The sequence below is a fragment of the Chiloscyllium plagiosum genome, unplaced genomic scaffold (genome assembly GCF_037043375.1).
Source record: "Chiloscyllium plagiosum isolate Xiang-an unplaced genomic scaffold, Cpla_swu_hap1 HiC_scaffold_27, whole genome shotgun sequence".
Lineage (NCBI taxonomy): Eukaryota > Metazoa > Chordata > Chondrichthyes > Orectolobiformes > Hemiscylliidae > Chiloscyllium > Chiloscyllium plagiosum.
Window position 1 is genome coordinate 46,956,313 of NW_028270165.1, and position 18,621 is coordinate 46,974,933.

The 18,621-nt window shown below is 47.5% G+C and overlaps 1 protein-coding gene across 1 annotated transcript; it reads left to right on the top strand.

Moving 5' to 3' along the window:
• Positions 1–5,466: 5,466 nt before the first annotated feature.
• LOC148143897 (uncharacterized) lies at positions 5,467–14,498 on the top strand. The gene is made up of 2 exons (XM_087974520.1): positions 5,467–5,564; positions 12,904–14,498. Exon 2 carries the CDS (start codon positions 13,306–13,308, stop codon positions 14,020–14,022), a length of 717 nt encoding a protein of 238 aa, XP_087830646.1. The 5' UTR covers positions 5,467–5,564; positions 12,904–13,305; the 3' UTR covers positions 14,023–14,498.
• The last annotated feature ends 4,123 nt before the right edge of the window (positions 14,499–18,621 follow it).

The following is an 18,621-nucleotide window of genomic DNA, read 5'->3' on the forward strand; positions in this document are numbered from 1 at the left end:
CTACATGTCTCAGTTAATAGTTGCCCAATGTGTCCTGTGTGCCAAATTCATTCAAGTCTGGACGTCCTGAAGCGAGCAATTATACTTCAGATTACTACTCGTCAATTAAAACTAATGTTGGGCACTCAAACAGATGGGGGACACCTTGAAGCATGCCACGCACCTCAGTGTGGGTCCAGGGTTTATCAAGTAGGGTTTCACCTCTCGTAATCCTGGGGTAAGCAAATTCATTATTACTAACTTTGTAAACACAAGTGCTCTGGGCAACATTACGTCCAGACGCTAGGACCCTGTTGAGTTCTCTCACTAGTATCTTGTGGCTGAGAAGGAGAATTGTATCAATATTTCTAACAGCACTTTTGTCCCTGGCCAGCTTTCCCCTTTATTTTGGACCCAACAAAAGCAGCAACCACCCTCTATATTTCATCTCTCAAAGGATATCGGCCGGTGACCTGGCAGGACCAGGATATCTCCTGCCTGACTCGCCAACTGTGGGGGATGGAAATAAAGCCCCATGTCAGGAAAGAATTTGTTTATCAGGAAGCAGTACAGCTGCAAGGCCAACCGTCTCCGCTGAGCCTGGGAAACATGAGCTTTAGCAAGCAGGCACGAAGCTGAGATTCAAAATGGTTTCCAGGCTTTAATATGTGACCAAATGGCTGACCCAAATCTAACAATTCTCCCACATCATCGCAGGGAATAAAATAAGAAAAATGAGACAAAATGAGAAATAAATTGGCGACCGTGCTTAATGTTTGTTCATTACGAAGTAAACAAGAAATAGCAGTCTCCCAGGACTCGAATGGTGCCCTACTTGAGAAATTCTGTCCAATAAGTTTAATTGGAAGCAGTAGCTTTCGGAGTGCAGCTCCTTCAACAGGGGATTGTGGAATATAAAATTGTAAGACACAGAATTTATAGCAACAGTTTATAGTGTGATGTAACTGAAACTATATATTGAAAAAGACCTGGATTGTTTAAGTCTCTCATCTGTTTGAATGACCATGATAGTTTCAGTTCTTTCAAATGTAAATCAGAAAACCTTTTAAAATAGTTAAATCCTCAAGTGAACTTTACCAATTGGTGTCGCGTCAGCCCAGATAATGTACTGAAGGTGTGAGTTTCCCTGTGTGAGACTGTCTGTGCCACAATGGTTAAACCGATTTACAGAATCTTACATGGATTCATGCAGTTTTTGAGCAAAGTAAGACATAATTCTGCAAGTACGAATTCACCCAACAAACTTGTGCGTATGTGTGTGTGTGTGTGGGGGGGGGGGAGGTAGATGTATATTTGCAGATACATTCTATGTGCATTTTTTTAAGGAAAAAACTGCAGGCAGTCAATACATGTAATAGTTGGTAAATTCGACTTTGGAAACAGGACCAGTCTGACTCAAGATTGGGACACAGGCAGACTCTGACCTCACACCTTTAATTCATTGTCTGAGCTGAGATGTGAGCTTTTGCTATAAAACCTTGTTATCTCGAGAAGGTGACAACAAGAAATTCTGGGATTTACATTGTAATGAGACCTGCAACCTATTTGAAAAGGTGGAAGACTTAACAATCCAGGTTTGTTCAATATACCATTTCAGTGGCAGGACACTGGAATGTTTTGCTCTAAATTGTGTCTTAGGATCTTATCCTCCACAACCACCTGATGAAGAGACAGCACTCCAAAAGTTACTGCTTCCAAAGAAGCCTGTTGGACTACAACCTGGAGTTGTGATTCTAGAATCTGGTTTCTAGTATCTGCAGTCCTTGTTTTTACCTAGTTGATTTTAACCCTACAGTGAATCCTCTTGCAAGGATGCCTGCCTTGAAGAAGTTTTCCTCCTCTCTCTACAAGAATCTCAAGGAATCCCTCTCCCACTGCAACTCCCAGGTCATTTCCTCTGCCCTGAAGCTCTTCAATCATGTCCTGAAACAGACTCGCTACCACAGCCACATTTGCTTCCTCAGTGCCTGCCTCCGTAACCAACTCATCCTACACGGACTCCGGACCACCTTTAAGCAAGCAGAGTTTGGATCCGAACAGGCCACTCCACCCTCCTGTCTGACCTATCACCTTCGTTCCCACCCCCATTCACCCATTGTACTCTTTGCTACCTTCCCCCACCCTCCTCTCTGACCTATCCCCTCCATCCCCACCCCCATTCACCTATTGTACTCTATGCTACTTTCTCCCCACCCCCACCCTCCTCTCATTTATCTCTCCACCCTGCAGGCTCTATTCCTGATAAAGGGCTTTTGCCCGAAACGTCGATTTTCCTGCTCCTCGGATGCTGCCTGAACTGGTGTGCTTTTCCAGCACCACTCTTATCAAAAGTGGATTGGCCATGTTGAATTACCCATAGTGCCCAGGGATGTGCATGTTAGGGTGGATTGGCCATGCTAAATAGTGCTGTGAGAAACAAATCAATTTAATCAATAATTTTCAGTCCGAGTCAAAGAGTTCTGAAGCAGCACATTTATTCGAACATCTTGCAAGATGGGTGGCTGTATGAAGAGAGACATACCCGACAGTAAAATACAGAGCTTTTTATACTTTTCTGAGGGCTCTCTCAACACCCTACACTGAGCAATAAACCTATCATAAGTGTCTATTTCATTCTTTTTTTTCCCATGGTGTGTGTGTGCAGGTGTGAGACACAGTGAAAGACACAAAGTGCACAAATCTTTATTCAATTTCCACCACCAGGAAGATAGGAAAACACCCGAGTGGCCAGTGACAAACACTGCCCTTCACATCAAAGGGCAGTGCTGTGTGATCAAAACAGTGAGGGGGAGGGTAGGGACTAAATCAAAATAGAGTTGGAGGGAGAAATGATGCACTCCACTCCCTGCGACGCCCACCTCTCCCTGAACTACTCCAGGGTGTTGGTCGACACCGCGTACTCCTTCTCCAAGGACACCCGGACCCTAACGTATCTATTTCATTCTATTTTATTTTTTTTTTCTTCACCTAAGTGCGGTAGTGCTTATTTTATCCCCAGCACCCATGGTGTGTGTGCGCAGGTGTGAGACACAGTGGAAGACACAAAGTGCACCAATCTTTATTCAAGTTCCACCACCAGGAAGATAGGAAAACACCCGAGTGGCCAGTGACAAACACTGCCCTTCACATCAAAGGGCAGTGCTGTGTGATCAAAACGGTGAAGGGGAGGGTAGGGACTAAATCAAAATAGAACTGGAGGGAGAAATGATGCACTCCACTCCCTGCGGCACCCACCTCTCCCTGAACAACTCCAGGGTGTTGGTGGACACTGCGTACTCCTTCTCCACACCCGGACCCTAACGTATCTATTTCATTCTATTTTTTTTCGAGGAGAAGGTTTTTAAGGAAATCAAAAAGGGAGTGCAAGCGCCCACACCCAATATACACGTGGTCCACGGACTCCACAGCACCACAGAACAAGCAGTTTGGCTGGGAGTCCGTGAACCACCGCAATCTGCGGTTGCAGGGGACTGCTGCGTGCAACACCCTCCACCCCAGATCCCCGCATCTCCTGTTTATATATTTTTTTTTAGAGAACCCATGTTTATTTTTTTTTATTTTCTTTTATTTTTTTTATTTTTTTTTCCCCTTTCTTTTTTAGCCCCCACACTACCACCTAAGTGCGGTAGTGCTTATTTTATCCCCAGCACCCATGGAGTGTGTGTGCAGGTGTGAGACACAGTGGAAGACACAAAGTGCACCAATCTTTATTCAATTTCCACCACCAGGAAGATAGGAAAACACCCGGGTGGCCAGTGACAAGCACTGCCCTTCACATCAAGGGACAGTGCTGTGTGATCAAAACAGTGAAGGGGAGGGTAGGGACTAAATCAAAATAGAATTGGAGGGAGAAATGATGCACTCCACTCCCTGCGGCGCCCACCTCTCCCTGAACAACTCCAGGGTGTTGGTGGACACCGCGTACTCCTTCTCCACACCCGGACCCTAACGTATCTATTTCATTCTATCCCTTTATTTGGTGATTACTTGCACCCGTTATTCCTTCATTTGGTAATTCCCTGCACCCAAGCCTAAGCCTATCATACTTATTAATTACTTCACCTGCTTTTCTTTAAATCTGCCTTATTTGGCTGTCCTTGTTCATTACAGCCTTCCTGTTGATTTGTCCAGTTCCTCTTATCTTATCTAACCTTCTGACTTCTGAGATCATCCTTTAATATCTTGATAGTCCAAAACGCAGACCTACAAACTATGAGCTTATTGCAAAATGCCTCTGCTGCCCTTTTATTTGTGGTCAGCTACAAGTAATTTCCTTGCTTAAAACTATTTCTTAAAAGACCCTTTATATTCTTTAAAATCAACGTACAACTGACAACCTGAAATTTATCTCTATCAATCCCTACCCTCATTCACCCATCGTACTCTTTGCTACCTTCCCCCACCCTCTTCCCTGACCTATCCCCTCCAACCCCATCCCCATTTACCCATTGTACTCTATGCTATTTTCTCCCACCCCCACCCCACCCCACCCCACCCCCTCTCAGTTATCTCACCACCCTGCAGGCAACCTGCCTCTAATCCTGATGAAGGGCTTTTGCGCGAAGCGTCGATTTTCCTGCTCCTCGGATGCTGCCTGAACTGCTGTGCTTTTCCAGTACCACTCTAATCTAAAGTGGATTGGCCATGCTGAAATACCCATAGTGCCTAGCAATGTGCAGGTTAGGGTGGATTGGCCATGCTGAAATACCCATCGTGCCCAGGAATGTGCAGGTTAGGGTGGATTGGCCGTGCTAAATTACCCATGGTGCCTAGGGATGTACAGGTGAGGGTGGATTGGCCATGCTAAATTACCCATAGTCCCCAGGGATGTGCAGGTTAGGGTGGATTGGCCATGCTAAATTACCCATAGTGCCCAAGGATGTGCAGGTTAGGGTGGACTGGCGATGCTAAATTACCCATAGTGCCCAGGGATGTGCAGGTGAGGGTGGATTGGAAATGCTAAATTACCCATAATGCCCAGGGATGTGCACGTTGGGGTGGATTGGCTATGCTTTATTCCTGATGTTGGGCTTTTGCCCGAAACGTCGATTTTGCTGCTCCTCGGATGTTGCCTGAACTGCTGTGCTCTTCCAGCACCACTAATCCAAAATCTGCTTTCCAGCATCTGCAGTCATTGTTTTTACCCATGCTAAATTAGGCATAATATGCAGGTAAGGTGCATGACTCAGGGATAAATGAAGAGCAATGGGGGCAGGGGAATGGGTGTGGGTGGGTGACCCTTGGGAGGGTCGGTGAGGCCGAGTGGCCTGCTTCCATACTGTGGGGATTCTCTGAAGGGAGGGGTTTTGGAAAGTGTGTTCTCCTCTCTGTCTGCTGCAGGGGCAGCGCATGCGCAATGCGGCGTCCCGCTGTTGGACTCGTTCCGCCCCTCGGTCCTTTATTGACGTCACAACGCGGAAGTGGCCCTGTCAGTTTCAAAGTGAATCTCCCGCCCTCAGGACGACTCTTCATCCCGGGAGGGAGACAGAGATGGGAGGAGGGGAAATTGGTCACTTGTAGCAACTGCAGTGAATGCAGGGAGGGAGCAGACTCCGCAAACTCAGGTATGTGTCTTAGTTACCCGGGTGAGGAGGAACTGAAGGATGGAGATTGGGAAGGGGGAGGGCTGGATATCTTTTCAGTTTTGATGTTTAAAATGCACCCGATTCCCACCAGTAACTGCAACAGGTACAAGTACAGCACATGCAATATTCCTCATTGCAACTTCAAGCCGGTTTTGCATCCTCTGTTCTTCCTCCAGCACATTCAGCTTCTTTCCCTCATTCCCATTCCCCCCTGTCCTGATGTTCCAAGCTGACCCGCAAAAGATCGGTTTGTCCCTCCATTCTTTCCCGGTGGCGCCCATTACTCTTGTCTATTTCTTGCCTTATCCGGCCTTGTGCGTGAACAAAGTGTTAGCGTATATCCTCTTTCACTGCCAGCTGCTTCCTTGTTTGCGAAAGCAACATTTCCTCCCATTTTTCGCCGACACTGAGCCTTCTGACCTCCTTGATTGTGTGTTTTTTTTTTGTTTTTGCAGAAGCAGGAAACAGATGGTTATAACTGTACGAGCATATCTAGCTTAACCTACACCCCCTCCCCTCACAGCTCCTTTATCTGTTTGTCTGTAACATCCACCATTGTTTACAGGCACATTTCATGTATGCACATTTTAGCTAATACAAAAGCAATTATATATTTCCTTCACATAGCTTTCATTCTTGTTAACTCCACTCTTGGCTGAACAATTATACCCTGGCGTTAGTTCATTTACCTTGCAGAAGCAATTATGGTTGCAGAAGTAACACTGCTTTACCTATATCCCACAGGGGAGACCCTACAACCTTGTATAAAATAATGTGAGGCATGGCGAGGGTAAATAGACAAGATCTTTGATCTGGGATTGCTCATAGGTTTAGGGTGAGGCTGAGATTTAAAAGAAACCTAAGGGGCAACTCCTATATACAGAGGGTGGTGTGTGTAAAGAATGAGCTGCCAGAGGAAGTGGTGACTGCTGGTACAATTACAACCTTTAAAAGGTATCTGGATGGGTATATGTTGGGAAACATTTAGAGGGACATGGGCCAAGTGCTGGCAAATGGGACTAGATTGATTTAGGATATCTGGTCAGCATGGACTGAAGGGACTGTTTCTGTGCTGTACATCTGTGATTCTGGCTTGCCACAAATGTTTGTCACGTCTGTATGTTCAGTTTCTCCCTGGTGTTGGTGTTAACGCCTTGGTGTCTTATTTTGCTCCCCACATTCTGGAGACATTAACCGTTTCCTATCTGGTCGTTCTGATGATCTGGACTGCTGTCCGGATCTTCGGATTTCTGGGATTGGTCAATAAACACACCTGGAAATGACTCTTTTGTCAATCATACAAGCAATAGTTTATTCTTTGATACAGCCGGGTCAGTAGACTCTGATCAGCCCAGAAGGATTAGATTCCAACAGTGTGGAAACAGGCCCATCGGCCCAACCAGTCCACACCTATCCTCTGAAGAGTAGCTCACCCAGACCCATCTCCCTATAACTAATGCACCTAACATTATGGGCAATTTAGCATGGCCAATTCACCAAACTGTACATCTTTGGATTGTGGGAGGAAACCCATGCAGACATGGGGAGAATGTGCAAACTCCACACAGCCAGCCCCCGGAGGGCTGGAATCGAACCTGGGACACCTGGTGCTGTGAGGCAGCAGTGCTAACCACTGGGCCACCGATGAGTACTCCTAGAGTGCCAGAAGAATCCGCCAACTTTTAGAGTTTGTATAGAACTTATGTACATTGTTTAGAGTCAGACATTGAGCATGATCACATAGTAACAACCAATCAGATCCCGCAAGGTCCTCATGCATTTTTGACTTAGCCTAGGGCGGCATGGTGGCTCAATGGTTAGCACTGCTGCCTCACAGCCGAGAGGGTCCCAGGTTCGATTCCAGCCTTGGGTGACCGTCTGTGTGGAGTTTGCACATTCTCCCCGTGTCTGCGTGGGTTTCCTCCGGGTGATCCGGTTTCCTCCCAGAGTCCAAAGATGTGCAGGTCAGGTGGATTGGCCATGCTAAATTGCCCATGGTGTTAGGTGCAATAGTCAGAGGGAAAATGGTTCTGGCTGGGTTACTCTTTGGAGGGTCAGTGTGGACTGGTTGGGCCGAAGGGCCTGATTCCAAACTGTAGGGAATATAATCTAATCTATCATAATTTCTTGTAGACAACCTGTTCTTGGAATCGTATTTGTCCTGTCTGGTGGTTAGGATTAAACCGTTACTTCTGCGATTGATGATTAGGTTCACATTTGCCGTTTTTTTCACTGGATTGACATCAGTCTGTGGTATCTTGTTTGTTCTGAGTCGTGAGTATCTGCCTGACTCAGTCCCACCGAGTTAGCCAAGCAGAAGCCATTTTGTCCTACCTCCCATGTTAAAGTGGAGATTTGAGGTGGCCCAGGGAATCCTTTGAGAACTCAGACCTGTAAAGCTCTCTCCTGGTTTGTCCTGGAGATCATACTCTTTGGACTCCTTCCAGTTGGAGCAAGGTTGGCTGAGACTGACCTCTGCATCCTCCTCAGATGTAGGTTTCATCAACTTGTCCACTGGCCAGGACAAGGTACTGTTGTGGGAACAAGGGCTCCGACAGTGACCTTCTGAGGGACATCTTTGCCATCCAGGACAAGGAAATTGGTAGCTTTACCTTAGCTGAAGAAATAATAGTCTGGTTTGGTGTATATTACGGAGAGTTTGTCAAAATAGGTTACTGAAATGTTACAGCAGGGGGTCTGGTCAGGTCGACAGAAGGAAAGGGTTGACGTTTTGCAAGAGGGGTTGCTTGAGCTCTGTAAAAAAAAAAAAAAAATGGGCCAAGTGACTCGAGCACTCGCACTGTATGGGAGACAATGGTCCTCAGAATGCTGTTCCCATTGGGCTCTCACTTAGCTCTATTGTACATGGTCTTGGTGACAGTATCAGATTCTGAAAAGAGGAAAGGCCTATAAATGCGCAAGGGAAGGGTTCCGTTCCAGGTCCATGTGCCGCATAAGGCCTGCTGTACCCCAGCCAGTGTTACACCAGCTGTTTGTATACACAGACCGGAGGTATTGGAAAGTGATATTTCTCTTCACAGGGTCGGCAGGAGGAAGTCTGATGAATAGAATGGAATCGGGGACTGGGGATGGGTCAAGTAAGTCACCTCCTGATAGAGAGGAGTAACATACTACTGCCTCTGGGGTGAATAGTGTTCTGTGCGCCTGTATAAATAAGTTGTTTGTGGATTGAGGAGTTTCCCCTATCAGGCTTCCCTTTTCTCAAGTTGGCCCGACCTGCAAAAAGGGATGGTGTTCCTGAGTTGATCATTTTTATCCTCACTAGGCTTGCGTCTGCAGGTAAAATAAAAAAAAATGGTAACGACATGATAACTCCCACTGATTTCTACTGTCCAGTTGGACCATCTGGTCTTTCTGATGTAAGAGTCCATTGCAATAATCAATCTTCATCACATTCCACACGTCAAAGGCGTCTGGTCCGGTGCACTGGACGACATCTCCTCAGCATGGGTGGTGGATAATCTCTGATCATTCCTGGTCGCATCCATACTTAGTGGCGTTCCCCATCAGGATGTTGTATGTGATCAGAAAGGTGAGGAGATAAGCGATCCCCCACATGTCCCTCCTCTTAGTTCAAGTATCTGTAATAAGATTAACATTAGAACAACAGCAAAATTCAAAAACCCAACTGGACAGGGTCCACTCCTTTTGTTGAGATTCCAGGATTCTCTCCTCCTCTTCCCCACTTTTGATTGGTGTGGTCAATCAATTTACAACAGTGCAGTTGGACCCAAGCTGAGCGCCCAGCGACTGTGACCGCCGTAGGCGTGGGAGGTAAAACCTGGAAGGGGCCATCCCAATGAGGTTGGAGACCTTTGCCAGTCCAGTTCTTGATGAGCACCAACAAACCAGGCTCGACCCGTGACAAGGCTGAAAGGGAGGGAACATCGCTGTAGGCCGCATGCTCCTGGGAGTGAAAGGCACGCATAACATTAGTTAGAGCAAGAACACAACCAATCATTGCTTCGGTCATGTGGTGGACGTGGACTGAGAAGGGAGCCGAATCGTTCCAAGGGTACGGAGGCGGTGACCAGAGAGACTGTCAGCTGGAGACAGTCATGTCTTGCCTGCAGATATGGATCGCATCTGGAATAAGGCCACAGGGATTAGCATAACCAGCACAGAAACAGACCCTTTGATCCAACTCATCCATGCCGACCAGATATTCCAATCCAATCTAATTCCCCCTGGCAGCACCCAGGCCATATCCCTCCAAACCCTTCCTATTCATATACCCAACCAAATGCCTCTTAAACATTGCAATTGTACCCACCTCCACCACTTCCTCTGGCAGTTCATTCCATACATGCACAACCCTCTGCATGAAAAGTTGTCCCTTAGGTCCCTTTCAAATCATTCCCTTCTCACCTTAAACCTATGCCTTCTAGTTTTCGACTCCTCCACCCTGTGCGGAAAAGACCTATTTGCCCTATCTATGCCCCTCGTGATTTTATAAACCTCTCTACGGTCACCCCTCAGGCTCTGATGCTCCAGGCGTAAAATAAATGCCCCAGCCCCTCTGTCTGTGTAACTGGTTAAAGCTCCTTCCCATTGTCAGTTCACTGGGACACATACACTCATTCTGTGTAACCAGTTAAAGCTCAGTTCACTGGTAGTTTCTCTTTGAAGCAGGTCGAATGGATTTCTCTTTCCAGATTCAACCCCCCAATGATATTGAGTGACCCTGTCAGATCTTGTTATGGAATTTCTTCCAAGATTTCTGTCTGCAGATCCTCCCCTTCTGATACCTGTTAGCAAGTTGAAATAAATCATCACTGTCTCTACCGAGTAGAAACTCTGATTATATTGTATGTGTCTGTGTATTTAAAGTACTAACCCAGGAACATACAAATGGTATTTTTGATTTAAAATACATAGGAGACATGAGGAAGGAGATGTCAGGACCTGGCACTCTCTGAACCCTAACAGGATGTTCCAAGTGGTAGTGCAAACATTTCAAAATGAAGTGGATGGCCATAGAGCTGTACAGCACAGAAACAGTCCATCTCGTCCATGCTGACTAGATATCTGAAATTAATCTATCTTATTTATCAGCACTTGGCCCATATCCCTTTAAACCCCACCTATTCACATACCCATCCAGCTGCCTTCCTTATTCCCCGTTTTACTTGTACTGATACCTTTGGGGATCTCTGAACTTGGACAGTAAGGTCCCTTTTTTCCTCCGCACTCTGTAGGGGTCTATTATTTATAGCTTACTTCCTTCTCTATTAAGATGTTGTCCCTCCAGTTTGCGGTTTGATTCGTTGTGGCAATAGAGGAGGCCAAAGATGGTAATGTCAGAAAGGGGTGGCAAGGAGAATTGAAATGGGTGGTGACTGGGAACTCTGGTCGGCTCTGTGGACCCAGATATGATGCTCAGTGAACCATTCCCCAAGTTTGCGCTCGCTCTCCCCGATATAGAGAAGACCACAACTGGCAAACACATGGCAAATGCAGTACCACAATATGAAGTTATAGCCTTTGCTGTGGAAAAAAAGTAGAAAGGAAGTGCATTGTTTAAATGGAGATATAATTGGATGTGCAGAAAGTGAGAACTGCAGATGCTGGAGATCAGGGTCAAAAAGTGTGGTACTGGAAGAGCAGTAGGTTAGGCAGCATCTGAGGAGCAGAACAGTTGGCGTTTTTGGGCACGAGCCCTTCATCAGGAACGATGTGTGGATGGACAAAGGAGCCCCAGCCTCCTCCTACACCAGTCACTGCCAGTTATCAGACAGGTGCAGCAAGCAATCAGCAAGGCAAGTGGTATATTAGCAAGAGGAATTGAGTTCAGAAGTGGGGATGCCTTCCTGCAGTTAGGGTGTCATTGAATATATTCAAGGCTGAGTTCATCTGATTTTTGAACAACAAAGCAATGAATGTTTGTGGGGGAAGACAAGAACATGATTTTAAGACCAGTACAGAACAGTTCCAGAGTCATACAGCACAGAAACAGACCCTTAAGTCCAACTAGTCATAGAGATATACAGCATGGAAACAGACCCTTCGGTCCAACTTGTCCATGCCGACCAGATATCCCATCACAATCTAGTCCCATCTGCCAGCACCTAGCCCATATCCCTCCAAACTCTTCCCATTCATATATACCCATCCAGATGCCTTTTAAATGTTGCAATTGTACCAGCCTCCACCACTTCCTCCTGCAGCTCATTCTATACATTTACTACCCTCTGTGTGAAAAGGTTGCCCCTCAGATCTCTTTTGTTTCTTTCCCCCCTCACCTTAAACCTATGCCCTCTTGTTCTGGACCTCCCCTTCCCCCCCACCGCAGGGAAAAGGTTTTGCCTATTTATCCTATCCATGCCCTTCATGATTTTATAAACCTTTAAAAGGTCACCCCTTAGCCTCCAACGCTCCAGGGAAAACAGCCCTAGCCTCCCTTTCGCTCAAATCCTCCAACCCTGGCAATATCCTTGTAAATGTTTCTGAGCCCTTTCAAGTTTCACAACATCTTACTGATAGGAAGGAAACCAGAATTGTGCACAATGTTCCAAATGTGGCCTAACCAATGTCCTGTACTGCGACAACACAACTGCCCAAATCCTATACTCAGAGGATTGGGAAAGTTTTCAAAACTTACAAAAGACAACCGGGAAAGAATGGAGGGAAAAACCGAACCTTTGAAGGTCAGCTTGGAGGCATCAAGGTCTCAGGACAGGGGGGTGGGGATGACCCCAGCTATGGGCCACGTGTGAGCAAACGGTTCCAGATTGATTTACGATATCTGGTCGGTACAGACGAGTTGGACCGAAGGGTCTGTTTCTGTACTGTATACCTCTATGACTCTGGCTTTCCATTAATGTTTGCCGTGTCAATATATTCAATTTCTCTCTGGTGTCAGTGTTAAGACGTTGATGTCTCATTTTGCTTCCCCTTCCCAGGGATGTTCACCATTTTGTGTCTGGTTGTTCCTCAAGAAGCTGCGTGGCAGCTTCACCCTGAATTGACACACATTGTATTTGCTTCCCAAAATCAGACCTGCTCACTCTCAGCAGGATCCCAGTGTTGTGAAAGATATTAACTTTCAGGTGGAGGTATCCAAAATTCAGAGTGATGTCAGTCTTGATGTTTTTGCTTTTTCTGCCCCTGTAAGATCCTGAATCAGCGCCTGCAGGGGAATTAGTTAGAGCGGAGTGAGAACAGAGGGGGAGAGAGAGTGGGATGGTGCTTTCAATTTTGTGGAACAACAAAAGAATATTCCACAGAAAGTAGAATTGCTTGTTCAGAATTTCTACCGTGCACTGATAGTGATGACTTTTGTAATCTCTTTTTACAGCGTATTTGAAGATCTGATGGCGGAAGTTTCTCAATCAACAGATGAAGGGCTTACGCCCAAAACATTGACCCTCCTGCTCCTCGGATGCTGTCTGACATCCCTGTGCTTTTCCAGTGCCACATTTTTCGACTGACTCTCCAGCATTTGCGATCCTCACTTCGCCGTCAATGTCTGACAGTCACTCAGTCCACCAGGACCGCAACGATTTTCGACTGATTTCTGTGAGAGGGATCAAAGCTTTTTGGTTCCTGACTATGTTTTCAGCATCACTGGGACTGGACGAGAGACCCCACTGTTGCAGCGCACTGTGCGTGGAGCGTGTAGCAGCTATACGACCTGGAAAGAGGAATTCACGACAGGAAGGGGCTGGAAATTCGATTGTGTGCGGCTGAAGCTTCATCCATGGAGAAACCCGAGGAATCCCGCCCCATGGAGAAACCGTGGAAGTGTGGCGACTGTGGGAAAGGCTTCCGTTTCCCGTCTGCCCTGGAGACTCATCGGCGCAGTCACACCGGGGAGAGGCCATTCCCCTGCCCTGTCTGCGGGAAGGCCTTCAGACATTACTCCCACCTGCTGGCCCACCAGCGGGACCACACGGGGGAAAGGCCCTTCAGCTGCCCAGATTGTGGGAAGGTCTTCATGTTTTTCTCTGCCCTGTTGGCCCACCAGCGGGTCCACACGGGGGAGAGGCCCTTCAGCTGCTCTGAGTGCTGGAAGGCCTTCAGCAATTACTCCAGCCTCCAGACCCACCAGCGGATCCACACGGGGGAGAGGCTCTTCAACTGCCCTGAGTGCGGGAAGGCCTTTACTCGGGTCTCCCCCCTGCTGACCCACCAGCGGGTCCACACGGGGGAGAGGCCCTTCAGCTGCCCCGAGTGCGGGAAGGCCTTTACCCAGGTCTCCAACCTGCTGACCCACCAGCGGGTCCACACGGGGGAAAGGCCCTTCAGCTGTCCCGAGTGTGGGAAGGCCTTCAGCACATCTTCCACCCTGCTGAGGCACCAGCGGATCCACACCGGGGAGAGGCCGTTCACCTGCTCTCAGTGCGGGAAGGGCTTCACCCGCTCCTCCCACCTGCGGAAGCACCAGCGAGTTCACGTGCCATCGCAGGGGGATTGAAGGAGTGACAGCCGAGTGCCATTATCGATTGGACTATCAATCCGGTTCCGGGGACTCCCAGGTTTGAATCCCACCCCGACAGATGGCAGAGGGAGTGGGTGGTGCGGGGGAGAAAGCCCCCATCTGATTCACTCTCTCCCTTGTTAGGAAAGGGAACCGCCATTGTGGGAGAGTATTCATTCAGTCGTTCCATCTGCATCCTTCACTCGGTCTGGCCTACACATAACTCCAGACCCACAGCAGTATGGTTGACTCTACACTGCCCTCTCCCCACTGGCAAATGAGCAGGGAGAAACTTACCAGGATACAGGGTATGGGTTGAAATTGCTGAGTGAGGCAATACTTCCTCCGGATTACGGCTGTAACAAGGATCCAATTACAACCTGGTGCTGCCCAATAGTAAAGACAGTGGGGTGTGTGTCGGCTTTGATCTTGAGCTGTTTAAAAAGCAGCTACTTTGTCTATGCCTTTTTGCAGGGGGGAATCTGAAGATGTAACTAAGTTGAGTCACAATAAAGGTTACCTGAACTTACCGCCGGGCTCAGACTCTCATTGAAAGCTTTGAGCTGCAAGACATTTTTAGTTTAAAGCTGCTCCTTCGTTTCAGCCTCCTGCACTGAGTTTCCAATGTCATGTATCAGATGGAGCAGTGAATGAGAAGCTAGTATCGTGAGAAATTGTAAATCTTTCAGGTACTGAAATGCTGTTTTATCAGCATTGTAAAGTTTACTGACAGCACCAGGAGGTGTGGGCTGTGTTCACTAGAAATGATGTGGAGGTGTCGGTATTAATCTGGGTTGATCAAGTTAAAAAGAAATCACCCAATACCAGGTTGTTGTCCAACAGGTTTATTTGGAAGCACTAGCTTTCTGAGTGCTGCTCCTTCATCGGGTAGCTGTGGAGCAGCATTGTAAGACACAGAATGTATATCAAAAGATCAGTATCATGCAACTGATGGAATATATTGAACAAGCCTAGATTGCTGTCAAGTCTTTCATCTCTTAGAATGGGCGCAGGTATTGGTTCATTAATGTGTAACTGCCAGAACATCTCTTAAGTCACATTCTTGAGATGACTTAAGGTTTTATAAAAAAGATGACATCTGAGCTCAGACAATGCATTTAAAGGTGTGAGAATTGAGTCTGAAAATGTGTTGCTGGAAAAGCACAGCAAGTCAGGCAGCATCCGAGGAGCAGGAGAATCGACATTTCGGGCATGAGCCCTCTTCAGGAAAGGGCTGAAGAAGGGCTCATGCCCAAAATGTCGATTCTCCTGCTCTTTAGATGCTGCCTGACCTGCTGCGCTTTTCCAGCAACACCTTTTCAGCTCTGATCTCCAGCATCTGCAGTCCTCACTTTCTTCCTGAGAATTGAGTCTGACAGTATTCCAATCATGAGTCAGACTGGGTCTATTTCCAAATTCGTAAAATATTACATGGATTGACTGCCTGGAAATTGTGTGCTTTTTCAGCAAAATTGAATACATCTGCAAATATAATTCTGCCAATACAAATTCACCCCATAGAATTGTGTGTGGGTGCATGTGAGTTTGTGTGTGAGTGTGTACATGCTTGGTAAAGTGTGAGTGTGATGGAGTATAAGCCTGAGAGAGTATTGGGGGGTATATGTGTGTGTGTGTGTGTGTCTGTCTGTCTGTCTGTCTGAGGGGGAGCATGTGTGAGAGAGGTATTAATACAAGCAAGGGGTTCCATTTTGCGAAAACAAGAAAGGGCAGGACTTGTACAGATAATGGGAGGGTCCTGGGTCATGTTATAGAACAGACAGACATGGGGGAGTGGTGTTCAGGTACATAGTTTTTTGGAAGTTGCATCACAGGTAGACAGGGTGGTTAAGAAGGCATTTAGCAACATTGCCTTCATTGTTCACCCCATTGAGTACAGGGGTTGGGACATCATGTTGAGGTTGTACAGGATGTTGGTGAGGCCACTTTCAGAGTACTGAGTACAGTTCTGATGGCCCTGTAATCGGAAGTATTCTTATCACAGGGTTCGGTAAAGATTTACCAGGACGTTGCCAGGACTGGAGGGTTTGAGTTATAAGGAGAGGCTGGGACTTTATTCACTGGAGGAGAGGAGGTGAGGGGGTGACATCATTGAGATTGATAAAATGAGGAGTGGAGGTAAGCTGAATAGCAAAGGGCTCTTGCTTAGCGTCGGCGAACTCAAAACTTGGGGGCATATTACTTAACTGAACTGAAAATGTGTTGCTGGAAAGGCGCAGCAGGTCAGGCAGCATCCGGGAACAGGAGAATCGACGTTTCGGGCATAAGCCCTTCTTCAGGAATGAGGAAAGTTTGTCCAGCAGGCTAAGATAAAAGGGAGGAGGGACTTGGAGGGTTGTCGGAAATGTGATGGGTGGGAAGAGGTCAAGGTGAGGGTGATAGGTCAGACTGGGGTGGGGGCGGAGAAGTCAGGAAGATGGCATATGACTTAAGGTGAGGAGAGAGATTTAAAAGGAACCAGAGGGGCAACATTTTGAAAGAGGGTGGCTTTGTATGTGGAATGAACTTACTGACGATGTGGTAGTTGCCGGTATATTTACAACGTTTAAACAGCATTTGGATGGGTACATGAATACAAAGGTTTAGAGGGATATGGGCCAAATGCAGGCAAGTGGGACTGGTTTAGTTTGGAATCCTGGTCGGCATGGACCGAATGGTCTGTTTCTGTACTGTATACCTTTATTGAAACCAGTAGAATTCTGAAAGGGGCTTGACAGGATAGATGTAGATAAAATGCTCCTTTATGGGGAGGGTCATACAATCCCAACAATGTGGAAGCGGGCCATTCAGCCCATCTATTCCTCTCTGGCCCTCTGAACAGTATCCCACCCATACCCAACCCCTTACTGCGTATTTTCCATGGCCAAGCCACCCTAACCTGTACATCCCTGGTCACTATGGGTAACTTAGCACGGCCAATCCTCCCTAACCTACACCCGAATCTTCTCAAGAATGTAATTTAAATGCAGAGCTTTTCTAAGAAAAATGTCAGTCTGACTCAACATTGGGACACAGACAGAATTCACACCTGTTGTCTCTACTTATAAATAGTGCAACGTCTCTTGGAAATGTAGATTCATTTAGATATAACTGCGTGACTTTACATATGAAGATATCCCTTTGAATGTCCCCACATCCCTTTGAAATGTAATCTCGTCAATTTAAACCTCTTTATTTGCAGAAATACCCGTTAAAATGTCCGTGTCCCTTTAAAATGCAGATTTCCCCCTTTAGATATGACGCCGTTCCGTTAGATGTGGGAATATCTGTTTAAGTTGAGCCGTGAGCTTTCCCAATGTAGACAGGGCTCCTGGAAACGTGGCAGTGTCCCCCCTGCAGCTGCAGAGCGAGACAGGAGAGTTTGTTTTTGTGAATGAGCAGTTGTTGCGCGAGGTGGCTGTTGCTTGGTGACGGTGAGGCTCCCCGGCCCCGCCCATCCCCCCGTGCAGACGTCACGCGGGGCCGAAGGCGGTTGGGAGGAGAAGGCGCTCGAGCGGGGAAGCGGCGGGAGGGCGGCCGTTAGGAAAATGGCGCCGTGCGGTCCGGGGCAGACACCCGTCACTGGGCACCGCCGCCTTCCTGGCGCAGCTGCTGTGTCACGGCCACACCGGCCGGCTGTACAGCAGGCAGGAGCCGGTGAGCATTCTGGAGGCGGATGGGGTTAAGGGCCTGTTTGGGAACTCGTCGGCCGCCTGGGTGGTGGAGTTCTACTGGTCGTGGGGCGGCCCCTGTGTCAACTATGGGGCCACCTGGAAGGTACTGGGCCCGGGAGGTGAAAGGTGAGGCAGGTTGTGGGGGGACGGAGGGGAAGGAATGTGGGGCCTGTCCTGTCATAGTGACATTTTACACTCACTTTCCATCTGCTTTTACTGGCGTTTGTGCTGTTTCCCCCTCACTGTGTGTTTAATCCTTGTGCTGTTTGCCCTCAACCACACTGCTGTGGGTCTGGAGAACTCAGTGTTGAGTCCTCCGGGCTGTTGACTGCTCAGACAGAAGATGAGGTTTTGTTCCTCCAATTTGTGGTTTGGTTTGTTGTGGTAATGGAGGAAGCCAAAGATAGTCATGTCAGAAGGGGAGTGGGAAGGGGCATTAAAATGGGAAGTCCGCTCAGCCTCTGCGGACCCAGCTGGGATGCTCAGCAAACCGTTCCCCAAGTTTATGCTCGCTTTCCCCGATGTAGAGAAGACCACAACTGGCAAAGCACAGCAGGTCAAGCAGCATCCGAGCAGTAGGACAGTTGAAGTTTTGGGCACGAGCCCTTCATCGGGAATGATGCGTGGATGTTCAGAGGGGCATCAGTGTCCTTCTGTGCCAGTTGTCAGACAGGTGCAGCAGGCAATGAGCAAGGCAAGTGGTGTATTAGCAAGAGGAATTAAGTTCAGAAGTGGGGATTTCTTCCTTCAGTTAGGGGGTCATTGAATATATTCAAGGCTGAGTTCATCTGATTTTTATGTGAATGTTTATGGGGAAGGCAAGAAAATGGTTTTAAGACTAGTATAGGACCGAGTTACAGAGCCATGCAGCACAGAAACAGACCCTTCAGTCCAACTAGTCCATGCTGTACTCAAACTAAACCAG

Coding starts and splice junctions, on each gene's coding strand:
- LOC148143897 (XM_087974520.1), top strand. CDS start 13,306: ATGGAGAAACCCGAGGAATCCCGCCCCATGGAGAAACCGTGGAAGTGT.